Source organism: Chiloscyllium plagiosum, unplaced genomic scaffold (assembly GCF_037043375.1).
Source record: "Chiloscyllium plagiosum isolate Xiang-an unplaced genomic scaffold, Cpla_swu_hap1 HiC_scaffold_35, whole genome shotgun sequence".
NCBI classification, from domain to species: domain Eukaryota; kingdom Metazoa; phylum Chordata; class Chondrichthyes; order Orectolobiformes; family Hemiscylliidae; genus Chiloscyllium; species Chiloscyllium plagiosum.
The window spans coordinates 12,771,593-12,785,966 of NW_028270173.1; the positions used below are offsets into that span (position 1 = coordinate 12,771,593).

General features: G+C 46.2%; 1 protein-coding gene across 4 annotated transcripts in view; it reads left to right on the forward strand.

Moving 5' to 3' along the window:
* The window catches only part of LOC122541552 (tenascin-X-like), a 196,120-nt gene that overhangs the window by 123,265 nt on the left and 58,481 nt on the right, over positions 1-14,374 (forward strand). For all 4 annotated transcript variants that reach the window (XM_087979261.1, XM_087979257.1, XM_087979258.1 and 1 more), the window contains 6 exons: positions 1,160-1,453; positions 4,298-4,597; positions 6,219-6,509; positions 8,902-9,192; positions 11,890-12,189; positions 12,350-12,631. In XM_087979261.1, coding sequence (XP_087835387.1) covers positions 1,160-1,453; positions 4,298-4,597; positions 6,219-6,509; positions 8,902-9,192; positions 11,890-12,189; positions 12,350-12,631 — 1,758 coding nt within the window. The remainder of the gene's footprint in view (positions 1-1,159; positions 1,454-4,297; positions 4,598-6,218; positions 6,510-8,901; positions 9,193-11,889; positions 12,190-12,349; positions 12,632-14,374) is intronic.

The window sequence follows — 14,374 nt, forward strand, 5'->3', positions numbered from 1 at the left end:
TGAGGCAAAAGCTGTGAATTAGAATAATTATATACTGTACATATATAAACGGGCAACATTACCATAGCCTATTGACCCTTTGATAGGGATGCATGAAGCTGTCAAAAGGCAACTGAATAAATATTTGGAGGAAAATAGTTGTAAGGGTAAGGGGGGAGAGGCTGCAAGAAGTGCAGCTAACTGGATTGCCCTCTTAAGAAAAGTGCCATGTTGATTTGATGGGCTGAATGGCCCCTCTCTGTGCTGTCCCAATCGATCATTCATTTGTTAATCTCAGCCCCAGAAACACTGTGTCTTTACACAACAGTTTTTGATAAACAAGGTGACCCACGGTGGTTTACAGGAGCAGGACATCAGTCAGTATTGGACACTGTACCCAACCCCACCCAATCAGGACCCCAGTGTGGCAGGGGGTCATAGGTTTAGTCAAAGAGAGCAGGATAAGCAGGAGAGTGGGAGGAGGGAGAGGATGGAGACGGTTAGAGGGTCAATTGAAGAACCTGGGCTGAGGGAGTGGGAGGAATGGCTGTTAATGGCCGACTAATTCCAAATTCAACAAGTGAGCCACAGGCTGGGCATTACACTGTTACTTGCTGTACACACACTGGCAGCCATGTTTCTAACAATACAACAGTGACTATCCTTCAGAAGCCCATCATGAGCAATTCAAAGCACTCTGGGACATTCTGAGATTGCAAAATGGGCTTTGGATATACAAGTTTTGTGTTCCAGTTTTGCTCGTCACCCCTGACCCCATTGAGCAAGCAGCCATTGAGTCAGATTCCTCACCAGGAGGTGAAAATAACTCCCATTGGGTGTCCCTTTCAACTGTGCTTGTGTCTGTGTGAGTGTGTGTCTGCATGTGTGTGTGTCTGCATGTGTGTGTGTCTGTGTGTGTGTGTGTATGTGTGTGTGTGGCACTGGGTACCACATGAGGATATATCTCTATGAGACTGATATTGACAGCTGCCAGTCACTCTGGAGGTGCAAGGTTCCTCAATCAAGTTGCAGCCAATTTGGAGCGTCAGCTCAGACTGAGCATTCATCAGAAACTCTTTGTTGTTCTCTCCGAACTCCTTAATCCTATCTCTCTGTTTGTTGTGATTGGGCACCAGTAACTTTTGATTGGTTTTATTTTTATCCCCTTTGTCTCCTTTAGCTTCTGCAGAGAGAGATACTACAACACCAGCTCAGCTGGGCAGCGTGTCCACCTCTGATATCACGGCTAACTCCCTCCAAATCTCCTGGACGGTGAACAGGGCCCACTTTGACTCCTTTTTAATCCAGTACAGAGTACAGGGCTCTGAGGAGACCCAAAACATCACAGTCACCAGCGGGCAAAGATCCTACCTCATCGTAGGCCTCAAGCCTACTACCAGATACACCATCTATCTCTACGGGGTCTTCAATGGCAAACATAGCAAACCGTTGACTGCTGCCGTGACCACCACAGGTACCTCTCCCTCTCCCTCCCTTTCTCTCGCTCTCTCTCTCTAGCACAGATTGGGTACCTTTCAAGAATAGCAATTGCCAATTCTGATTGTCAGAATTCACACCTAACCCTACCAGGGGCCCTCACACGCCATTGACTGACAAGCCCATGGTGCCTCATCTCCTTTAGACAATTGGAAAAGACATCTCCTCAGTGGTGAGGGTAATATGTGCACACAGGCCTTTTTCATTCCCTGCTAACATTGAACAACACAACCCTTGGTTTAATGCCTCCTTGCTTGTTACTGCCCAGGGGTTTGCTCTCCAGCAGTACAAAGAACAAAGGAAATTTACAGTTCAGGAATGGCCCCTTTGGCCCTCCAAGCCTGTGCTGATCCAAATCCACGTCTAAACCTGTCGCCCAATTCCTAAGCATCTGTATGCCTCTGCTCCCCACCTACTCATGCATCTGTCTAGATGCATCTTAAATGAATCTACCATGCCTATCTCTACTACCTCTGCTGGTAACGCGTTCCAGGCTCCTACCATCCTCTGTGTGAAGTGCTTTCCGCATGTATCCCCCTTAAACCTTTCACCTCTCACCTTGAATGCGTGAGCTCTCAATATTGAATCCCTCACCCTGGGAAAAAGCTTATCTCTATCCACCCTGACTATACCCTTCATGATTTTGTAGACCTCAATCTTTTTTCTAATGAAAACAATCCGAACCTACTCAACCTCTCTTCATAGCTAGCACCTTCCATACCAGGCAACATCCTCATAAACCTTCTCTGCACCCTCTCCAAAGCGTCTTTTGGTAATGTGGCGACCAGAACTGTGCACAGTATTCTAAATGTAGCCAGACCAATGTCATGTCTTTTAACATGACTTGTCAACCCTTATACTCAATACCCTGCCTGATGAAGGCAGTATTTAAACCTCAGTCCCCCACACAAACAGAAATCGCTGGAGAAGTTGAACATTCTGTGCACAGAGAGAGAGAGAAACCAGAGTTAACCCTGAGCAACTGTCACTCCAGTCCCTCTGTCTCTGAAAAGCAGATTTGAAATTGTAGAAATCGCGAGCTGTTTTTGTTTCATGTTGTTCATTTCCTAAGCACATTCCAATGTAGGGACAAAACAAAAATATTCATACTGTTGAAAAGATAAATATCGTCCTCCTGTCCAATTCCAACAGCCTAAGAGCTAATGACCTCATTGTCTTCAAGGCAAATATATATTTAATGGTGGGCAGTACTAACCGATACAAATACTCAACTAGGAAGCAGGGTTTCTCAGGCTCACTTGAGGTGATGGTGAGCTGGTGGAACAGGATCAGTGTTGCACTTGATGAAAGCATCAGTTCGAATCCCACCTTGGCTGCTGAGGGAGTTTAAATTCAAATCGAACAAAATAAGCAGATCTGGAATTAATGCTTAATCTCAGCGACAATGGCCAGGAAACAACCATCGATTGTTGGAAAAAACCCATCTGGTTTTTGCCTTTAGGGAGGGAACTGTACCCGATCCACGTGACTCCAGACCCACAGCAAGGTGGTGGCTCCCCATTACCTTCTCTGCTGCAACGAGATTGGGACAATAAATTCCGCCAGAGCCAATCCTGCTGCTGATCTTGTACAAATTGAAACAAAACACAACAAATCCCTTGGCTTCAGTGAAATGATGGTTAATACAGATGGAAAGTTTGCTGAAACCAAAGTGCAGTTATTGCCAAAACAAGCTTCTCCTGCCACTCCTCAGCCTAATGAACGGGTCACGAGTTAGTGCGCTGAAACACAATCTTAGTCAGGTTCACTGTTTTGATTTTGATTAGATTAGATTCCCTACAGTATGGAAACAGGCCCTTTGGCCCAACAAGTCCACGTTGACCCTCAGAAGAGTAACCCACCCAGACCCATTCCTCTACCCTACATTTACTCCTGAGTAATGCACCTAACACTATGGGCAATTTAGCATGGCCACATATTTTTTGGATTGTGGGAGGAAACCCACGCAGACACGGGGAGAATGTGCAAAGTCCACACAGACAGTTGCCCGAGGTGGGAATCAAACCCAGGTTCCTAGCACTGTGAGGCGGCTGTGCTAACCACTGAGCCACCGTGCACTGCTCTTACAAATGTTTCTCTAACCTTCCGCTAATCTGTAAATTAGAAGCAGTTTAGAAAGAAAATGAACTGGCCTGAAGCTGCGAGATGAGTTCCTGGAACTTCCTTTTCTCTGGTCAACTAGTTAATAATCAGGGACCCCAATGTAAATCCAAATGTGGGAGTGCTACTTGGAAACTGTGCTGGGGTAATGCTTTCAATAAAACAATAATCACTTTGATTTCAAGACAGTCTCACTGATATGATGAGACAGAGGCTGGAGATATGTGACTTGATTTGCTAACAGCGGTGACTACCATTTGACCTTGTTTCAAAATAGTTTGAAGCTCTCTCTCTTTCTCACTCTGTCTCTCTCCACACCATCCACACTCAGCGGTTCATTGAACCCAATGTTTTGTACCTGATTCATTTTGATTGTGATGATTGTTTAAACCCATTACAGGGACACAGGGACTGCTGAATGTGATCTCCACTCACACTCAACAAACTGTGATCTTTAGCAAAGCTAATTTTATACAGATAACCCCCCAGGGTGATAGCTAGCAGATGTAAACCTTACACCAGTGTTTAACTCGTGACATTATATAAGGGTGTATCTCTTTCCAGTGTGCCTTTTTGTTTTCACCATCCTCTCACAGGGATTGGCATTCCCACCATTTCTTGTCCAGAATCACTCCATCATTCCCTTCGGGCTGTGAACCAGGGCCTGATCTATGATCATTGTCTTCATTTTGAATTGCAGCCTCCACAGATAAAGAGGGTCAGAGGCCGCTCACGGTGGTGGATCTGGGCAAGGTCTCAGTGTCTAAGGTCACGGCCAACTCCCTCAAACTCTCCTGGGAAACGGAGAGATCCTATGATTCCTTCCTCATCGAGTACGGCCCTGAGGGCTCGGAAGATGTAAGTGAGCTCCCGGTAACCGGTGACCGTAGATCTGCTGTCATCACAGGCCTGAGGCCTAGCACCACCTACAAGCTCCGTGTCTACGGGCTGTCTGGTGACCAACGCAGCAGACCGCTGACCACCTCCGCCAAGACCACAGGTATTTCCGCTGAAACAGTATAACTGTCTTTTTACAGAGAAATGTTTTTGTCATACATCAAGTGGTAGAGGCCACATTTCCTTCCACAGCCTCATGGTGTTGCCATGACAACAACCACCATTTCAGAATGGCGTTTCGTCACCTCGTGGAATATGGATTCACGTTGCACTTTAACTGTCACTTTATTCTGCAGCTGAGCCAAAAAGTGCAAAATCTATACTGGTCACCAACCACCTCATTAACCTTCCATCTTCCCAATGTCGACGTGAGTGTGCCTGAGCGTCTGTCCTCACAGCAATCATCGAGCGGCTCCCAGCCCAGCAACACCTCAATTTGACATCCTCCTCATCGTTTCCAAATCCCTCACCACCCCATCTCGTAGATCCTGAGCAAGCAGGTGAAAGGCCCCAACATAATGTCCCAAGTGGGAGACAGTCCATCTGGCACTGAGGCACTCCCTCAGTACAGCAATACATCCTTCGGCCTTCACACTCTTCCTGAGTCTCTGGTGTGGAAGCGCTGACCTCCTTAACCTCTTCAGTCTGATTCCAGAGGGAGCCACAGCTGGGAATTCCAGCTCTTTGTCCAGGCTCTCAGTTCCCAGATGCTTCCTGGGACAGTCACCATCTCTGGGGCCTTTCCAGCTTAGAACTGTCCTGCCATTGGCCGCCTGACCTGTCTCTTCCTGCAGCCAATCAGAAAGCAAACTCGTCCCTCGTTAGCCTGATTGGTTAATTGCCAATCCATTTCTCATTCCCAGAATTTAATAACCAATGAACAGAAATAAATAACCAGCCAACAGTTTTGCTCTGAACGACCCAGCATGGACTGTGCAGAAATGGGGGCATTTCCCGTAAAGATTTTCCACCAATGGAAGTTCTCCAGTGACACCATGGATTAACCTGCAGCAAGTCTCACGGAGTCTAGCAGGACAGCAGAACGTTTCACACCGTGAGCTTACCTTCAATGAACTAGTCATGCCATGCTCCCTCCAAAACATCCCCTCAACTCCCTCCCTCTTTTCCCTCAACACACTCACTTTGACTCCCCTCAATTCCCTCCATCTGACCTCCCTCAATTCCTTCCCTTTATCCCACTCAACTCCTTCCCTTTGCCTCCCTCAGTCCTCCTCAACTCCCTCCCTCTGTCCCCATCATTTCCCTCCCAGTCTCCCTCAATTGCCCCCCTCTGTCTCCCTCCCTCTGTCCCCCTCAACCCCCTCCCTCTGATCCCCTCAGTTCCTTCCCTCTTTCCCCCTCAGTACTCTCCCTCTGCCTCCCTGAACTCCCTCCCTCTGCCTCCCTCAACTCCCTCCCTCTGTCCCCCTCAACCCGCTTCCTCTGTCTCCCTCCCTCTGACTCCCTCAATTCCTTCCCTCTGATCCCCCTCAACTTCCTCCCTCTGTCCTCCTCAACCCACTCCCTCTGATCCCCTCAATTACCTCCCTCTGCCTCCCTCAGTTACTGGTTACTGTGGCAATATATCGCATGAGCTGAACTAACCGATTGAATTTATAAATTCCAGGATTGGTTCATGTATGTCACTCTCACAAGGATCTAACATGTATAAGCCCAACCTTTTCCTGCAGTCACCTACTGGTGTTTTTTTCTCCCTTTCCTAGCCACCGCAGCTAAAGACGCTGTGAAGCCAAGTAAACTTGGCGACCTTTCTGTCTCTCACATCACGGCTCAGTCCTTCAAACTCTCCTGGACAGCAAGCGAGGGCTTCGATTCCTTTCTGATAGAGTACAGCACCTCGGAGCCCCGGGGAGTGTACAACCTGACCATGACCGGGGACCAAAGATCCACCTCCATCAAAGGCCTCAGGCCTACCACCGTCTACACTGTCCGTCTCTATGGGGTCGCTAAGGGCCAGCACACAAAGCCACTGACCAGCGTAGTGACCACCACAGGTATTTGTTGCAGGAAGCAAATTGTTTGTTTTCCTTTTAAAACCTTTTGTAGACCCTTTGCAGGAAGGGGGTGTCATGTCATTGAGCTGCTGTTGGTTATGCTTTACCAATCCTGAAAATCTTGACCTATGTTTCTCATGGAACGTGGTCCAGCTACAACAGAAAAACAGAATTTGGAACGGAGGAAATATTTGTCCTCACTCGCACCAATGCTCCTTAAACCTTCGTGAGACATGAGGGGTTTACTGGCAAGCATAGTCCCTGCTCAGAAACCTTTGGGTGCCTTTGTCTTTGTGCTTTTGTCTGTATTCATTGGGTAAAGTAATCCCTGTGAATCTACTCTCTCATTCTCAGGAATACACTTGGCCAACAATCTACCTCGAGGGAGGCCCCGATCCTCCTGGAATAATTCGGGTTGGCCAATGTGTGGGGAGCTGGGGGGTTATTCAGTGAATGTTCTGGAACCTGCAATAGCTGCAATGTCCCAGTGTTTCACTGCAAGCTCTTCCTTCCCCTCAAACAAAGCAAAATGGTGGATTTCCCATCATTTTCCTTTGTTGCGTCTGCAGCTATTAGAATGTGGAGTGTGTGGGTGCCTGAACAGGAAGCATCTCTGGGAATATTGCAACGGCATTAAATTCTCAACACTTTTCCCAGCTGTTTGGCTCAGCCGATGGAGAATCAGCTGGGAATGCTGTTCCTCCTCCGTGTAGATCTGAATTTGATCCGTTGGAATATTGGAGTGGTGCTGTTGATCTGTCCGTGTGTACATTAAGCCCCTTATATCGAGAACTTGGTGATCTCTGTTACCTGACAGTGTGGAAACTGCAAGGACCGAGGAATGTCAGACAGTTGACAAAAATGCCACTGGTGACTCGAAATGTTCAAACCCAACATTGGTGGGCCTGGGCTGTAGCTAAGGAGGCACCGTTTATTGTTTCACAGGATGTGGGCATTGCTGGATAGCGACCAGCATTTAGAATAGAATAGCATAGCAATTTATTGTCAGGTGCCTATAGAGTAAGATGTGTATAAGTCGCCACAATTTGGTACCATTTTAGTTACAGGAATTATAAAAAGAAATAATTGAGTCAATGTTAGGGCAAACTTCATCGTTTGTTCACTCCACAGCAATCTGGGTTTCTGGAGGGGCTCTTCACAGCGAGGGAGCAGAGGGTGTGGGAACTGGGGGAGGGAAACACAAAAGAGAGTGGGCTTCCTCTTCAAACGGTCTGCGTGCACTTGGTGGGACGAATGGCTCTTTCTTTCTGTTCAGCACTATTGTATCGTTCTGGGACGCACAGCAATATGTCAGCTGGCAAAACCAGCTACGCAACAAATGTTCCATCTGCCCATCCCACACTGTCACTCAGGGTCTGCTTCCAATAACTCATCAGGAGAGAGCTCCACTGGGTGTTGTTCAGTTGGAGCAGGTGTGTGTGTGTGTGTGTGTGTCAACATGTGCATTTGTGTGTTTGCCGAGGACGCTGATCAATATTTCCAATGTCTGGTTAAACGTTCCAGATTTCCTTGAGTCCTGGCAAATATTCCCTTGCAACCTGGTCAATACTGCGGATACTCCATCAAAATATTCCCTGGGAGTCCCAGGTGATGTCCTGAGGTTGCAGGTGCCACATAAATGCAGACTCGCTGTTGCTGTCAAATGCCTCATTCTCGGAGCCACAGTAAACACACAGTAACCAGACTGTGAACCTCAGGATTTTGGGTTTGTCGGCTGAAACAGTGGAGGCTTGTCACTTTACAGTCCGGACAATGTGAGGTGGCAGCAGAGTCGGGGTCAAATCCAAACCACATCTTTAAACAAAAAAAAAACCAAAGAAGTGCTGATGCTGGAAATCAGAAATAAAATCAGGAATCGCAAGACAAACCCGGTTCAGACGAAGGATCAGTTGATCTGAAATATTAACTCAGTTTTTCCACAAACTTCTGATTTACTTTCCAAAATTTTTCTTTCCCATTTTGACCGTACAACTGCAAAAACACCATCACCCAGTCCATGTTGGGTGGAAGGAGCTAATGTGAAACCTCAAAACATGAAGAGGGGAATTGCTGTATGTGCTATAGTTATATCGAGTAAAAGATTTCTAAACAAACTTTGCTGATCGTACAATCTGTTGGAACGCTGTGACTGTAAGGAAATAATTTGTAAGCTTCTGTTCAGCTAAGAGTGTTGCAGAGAAAGAGATGGATTTGAATATCAGGGAATCACTTCCAGACTAGGCAGGGAGTCACACAGAATCGATTCTAATTGAAGTGATCCATTTTGGCTGAATGGTTTGCTTCTGGCGTTTTTCTGATGTTGTTGACCTGAGTTCTAGTCTGACCCCATGCTCGTGATTTGACATTTTGTTCTCTCCCTCACTGTGTCCAGCCCTGACAGATAAGTCCGTGGTCAAACCCGTTAAACTGAGACCTCTTTCCATTTCCACGGTGACGGCTCACTCTGTGCGGGTCTCCTGGACGACAGAGTTGGTCTTTGGTTCCTTCCTCATCGAGTACAGAATCGTGGGGTCCCGGAGTGTGCAGAATGTGACGGTGATGGCCCATCGCCGCTCCTACCTCATCACAGGCCTGAGGCCTAGCACCAAGTACACCGTCACCGTCTATGGGATTTCCAGAGGCCAGCGCACAGCACTGTCAACATCTGTGGTAACCACAAGAGGTAACTGTCATTCAGCAAATGGCCAATAGAATTCCCAGTCAATTATTCCCATTCTCCGTCTGGAGCTGCTGCTGAACTTCAGCGAAAAATATTTTCCTCATTTCGACTGGACACCTTTCTGAGGGAAAATATTTTCATTGACCATTCACCTCTCGAGGTGCTTAAAGGCTTCCAGCACTTTCTCTCTCATCTCTCTTCCACTTTGCACCTCAGTATATTTTATCAGTTGCTACGGCGATGTTGGTCACTCTGGGCTGGTGACTGCAGTGAAACAAGTAACTCCAGTCAGTGGGGGAGGTCTGGACATTGGGCGGAGCCACCAGGTAGTTGTGTAAACACCAACACAAAGACTCAAACGATGGTGCCCAGTTACCACATCAAGGCAGCACTGAGGCTCCCCACTCTGGTCTTGTCTCTTCCTTCAGGGATGTGCAGGTTTCTGATATATTCATACCATCCACCCGCATTTGGGAGCTGTGTATAAATATATTCCTGTGATTCATCCTTGTGAACCATGTACATCCCCAATGACTTTACTTGAACACATCTGCGCTGTTTATTCTGCTGTGAAAACTCTGTGACACATCAAAGTTGGCCAACATTTCTACATTGGCCTCTTCCACTTAGAGCAATGATGGACATCCCCCATTGGTCATTCGAGTGATGATGTGTCCGTGACTTTGCTCTTTGTCCTTCCACCACAGCAGGCATCACAAACATGGTCTGAGAAGAGGAATGTCCTTCCTGTCCTTTCTATTAATCCCTTTATCCTTTAGGGAGTAGGCTACAGGAAGGGCCTTTGAAAGGCAGCAGAGGAGATTGATGAGAATTGTCCCAGGACAGAGGAATGTTAGTGATGATGAGAGTCTCGAGATCTGTCCTCCTCAGAACAGAGAACGCTCAGGAGAGATTTGAACGTTGCCTCTAAATTCTTCAAGGGCTTTGGACCCTATTGACAACCTCACATTGACACATGTCTCCAGTTCAATAGAGGCTTTTCCCAACAGAACTGTGTTATTCTCTGAAGTGGAACGATATGTCAGGATCTCGGTAATAGATGGTGGAGAGAGTCCATAGGAATTGGTCTGATACAGAATTGACACAAACGCATTGAGTTAATTCTAACCAATCGCTGTTCCTGAAATAGTTCAGAATCAGTGCGTTAACTGATCTGAGGGCAGAGATTTGTATTAATCGATTAAATAGAGGCTAAATACAGAAACAATTTTTTGGAATGGCTGTAAAATTAGGATTTGATTTGATTTACAATTGTGACATGTCCCAAAATGCAGTGAAAAGTATTGTGTTGCGTGCAATACAGACTGATCATCCCTTACCTCAGTACATCAGAGTAACAGAACAGAATGCAGAATATAATGTTTACCTGGTTCTCTGATAGAAAGGTCACAGAGATTCCCACTGTGCTGAGACTGAAGCTGGGCTATTCAAGGTAATAATGGATATTATTACACTTTAATGTGATGACACCTTGTGATCTCTCTTTCCTGCTTTCAGACCACTCTTCAATTCTGTCTCTTTGGTCAATCTGACAGTCACCTATCCTGAAAACTCTGTATCTGACTCCGTGTCAAATGCCATGTTAAATCAGTCAGATGGCTGTTTGGTTGCTCTACTGGTGCTAGATTAATGCAAGCTGTTGTTGTTCTCACAGTCTGCATTGGCTGATGTGAGAAACAAAGCTCACACACTTGAATAATTTCAGTCCGAGACAAATTCTGAATCAGTAGTGTCCTTTATTTGACTCTTGCAAGAGGGTGTGATGTCCAGTGTCTACAAGGCAAGGGACACACACACTGAATTCAATTAATACACGATATTTATATAATTTGATTTCTTTTGTATTACATTGTTCCTCCCCTGTTTACATCCTCCACTTCCCTATGACCGGCACCTATTACTCCTGTTTATCTCTTGCCTTATCCGGCCTTGTCTGTGACAAAATGCTTTTTTCTGGCCTCACAAGGCCGTTTGACCTCATCCCGCTCTAGGTCATTGTTAGGCATATTCTTTCTTCATCATTATCTACTCCCTCCATCTGTACCTTCCCCTACCATACTGATCCTTATGACCCTTTTAATTGGGGTTTGTTCCTGTGTTTCTGTAAAAGTGGGAAACAGATGTTTATACCTACTATTTATACAAGCGTATCTAGCTTAACTTCCTCCCCTCACAGCATCTTATCTATTCGTCTGTAATATCTACCATTGTTTTGCAGTCACGTTTCATTCTTGCATACAATCCTAGCCAATACAAAAACAATTATGTACTTTCTCCATACAGTTTCCACCCCTGCCAATTCAGCTCTTGGCTGAAACAATTACACACTGGTGTGAGTTCATTTACTTTGTATAAGTAATTATAATTGCAGAAGTAACACTACTTTACCTATATCACACAGCTGATAATGAGGTGCCATTAATCCTTGTATTTTTTGAAGCTCCATTGATGTTCGAAGCATCTTTAATGGGCTCAGTGCTGTGTCAATGCTAGAGTGAGTTCCGTGTTGGGAGAGAGAGGGGAGCACCTCGGAACAGTTATCGAGTGTTCCTGTCTCTTCACCGTCCCTTCACTGGGATCGGTGTTCCCACCATTTCTTGTCCAGAATCACTCCGACATTCTCCTTGGGCTGTGAACCAGGGCCTGATCCATGATCATTGTCTTCATTTTGATTTGTAGCCTCCACAGATAAAGAGGGTCAGAGGCCGCTCACGGTGGTGGATCTGGGCAAGGTCTCCGTGTCTAAGGTCACGGCCGACTCCCTCAAACTCTCCTGGGAAATGGAGAGATCCTATGATTCCTTCCTCATCGAGTACAGCCCTGAGGGCTCAGAGGATGTGAATGAACTCCCGGTAACCGGTCACCGTCAATCTGCTGTCATCACAGGCCTGAGACCTAGCACCACCTATAAACTGTATGTCTACGGGCTCTCTGGTGACCAACGCAGCAGGCTGCTGACCACCTCCGCCAAGACCACAGGTATTGCCCCTCAGCCTGAGAGACACTTTGTTCTAAATAACCTCCTTTGATGATTCTCTGACATTGTTGACCTGGGTTTCGGTTTGACCCCCTGTTGAAAATTTGACATGTTTCTCTTTCCTGCACTCCCACCTTCCCTCTCTCCATCCGTCCCTGACAGACAAGGCCGTGGTCAAGCCCGTTAAACTGAGACCTCTTTCCGTTTCCACGGTGACGGCTCATTCTGTGCGGGTCTCCTGGACGACAGAGTTGGTCTTTGGTTCCTTCCTCATCGAGTACAGAATCGTGGGGTCCCGGAGCGTGCAGAATGTGACGGTGATGGCCCATCGCCGCTCCTACCTCATCACAGGCCTGAGGCCTAGCACCAAATACACCGTCACTGTCTATGGGATTTCCAGAGGCCAGCACACAGCACTGTCAACATCTGTGATAACCACAAGAGGTACATATCATTCAGCAAATGGCCAATAGAATTCCCAGTCAATTATTCCCATTCTCCATCTGGAGCTGATGCTGAACGTCAATGAACAATATTTTCCTCATTTCGACTGGACACCTTTCTGAGGGAAAATATTTTCATTGACCATTCCTCCCTTGAGGCTCCTAAAGGCTTCCAGCACTTTCTCTCTCATCTCTCTTCCATTTTGCGCCTCAATATAAATTATCAGCTGCTATGTGATGTTGGTCACTCTGGGCTGGTGACTGCAGTGAAAAAAGTAACTCCAGACAGTGGGCTGGACTGTCATGAAGTTGTGTAAATGCCAACACAAAGACCCAAGCGATGGTGCCCAGTTATCACATCAGGGGAGCACTGAGGGTCCCAAATCTGGTCTTGTCTCTTCCTTCAGAGATGTGCAAGCTTCTGATATATTTATAACATCCACCTGCATTCAGGAGCTGTGTATAAATATCCTCCTATGATTCATCGTTGTGAATCTTGGACATCCCCAATGACTTTACTTGGAACACTTCTGCTGTGACAACTCTGTGACACATCATAGTTGGCCATCCTTTCTTCATTGGCCCCTTGCTCTCAGAGCAATGATGAACATCCCCCATTGGTCCCTCGAGTGATGATGTGTCTGTGACTTTGCTCTTTGTCCTTCCACTACAGCAGGCATCACAAACACGGTCTGAGAGGATGGATGTCCTTCCTGTCCTTTCTATCAATCTCTTTATCCTTTAGGGAGTAGGCTACAGGAAGGGCCTTTAACAGGCGGCAGAGGAGATTGAGTGGAATTGTCCCAGGACAGAGGAAGGTTAGTGATGATGTGAGTCTCGAGAACCGTCCTCCTCAGAACAGAGAACGCTCAGGACAGATTTGAACGTTGTCTGTAAAATCTTCAAGGCTTTTGACCCGATGTATAACCTCACATTGACATAGAATGCATATCTCCAGTTCAACAGAGGCTTTCCCAACAGAAATGGGTCATTCTCTGAAGTGGAATGGTAGGTCAGGTTCTCGGTAATAGATAGTGGAGAGCGTCCATAGGAGTTGGTCTGAAAACAGAATTAACACCTTAAGTCAATTCTAACCGATCTCGGCTTCTCGAAAGAGTTCAGAATCAGTGAGTTAACTGATTTGAGCGCAGGGATTTAAAATAATCAAAGGCTGCATAATGAAGCAATTTCTCTCAAGGATTTGATTTGATTTACAACGTGACGTGTCCCGAATTGCAGTGAAAAGTATTGTTTTGCGTGTTATCTAGACGAATCATACTATACATACATACATCAGGGTAATAGAACAGAATGCAGAGTATAATGTTTACCTGATTCACTGATAGAAAGGTCACAGAGATTCCCACTGTGCTGAGGCTGAAGCCGGCCTATTAAAGGTAATAATGGATATTGTTACACTTTAATGTGATGGAACCTTGTGTTCTCTCTTTCCTGCTTTAAGACCCCTCTTCAATTCTGTCTCTTTGGTGAATCTTATACTCACCTGTCCTGAAATCTCTGTAACTGAATCTGTGTCAAAACGTTCATATGGCTGTTTGCCTGCGTTAATGGTGTTGGATTAATGCAAGTTATTGTTCTCACAAACTGCATTGGCTGATAATGAGGCGCCATTAATCTTTGTATTTCTTGAAGCTCCATTGATGTTCGAAGCATCTTTAATGGGCTCAGTGCTGTGTCAATGCTGGAGTGAGTTCTGTGCTGGGAGAGGGAGGGGAGAACCTCG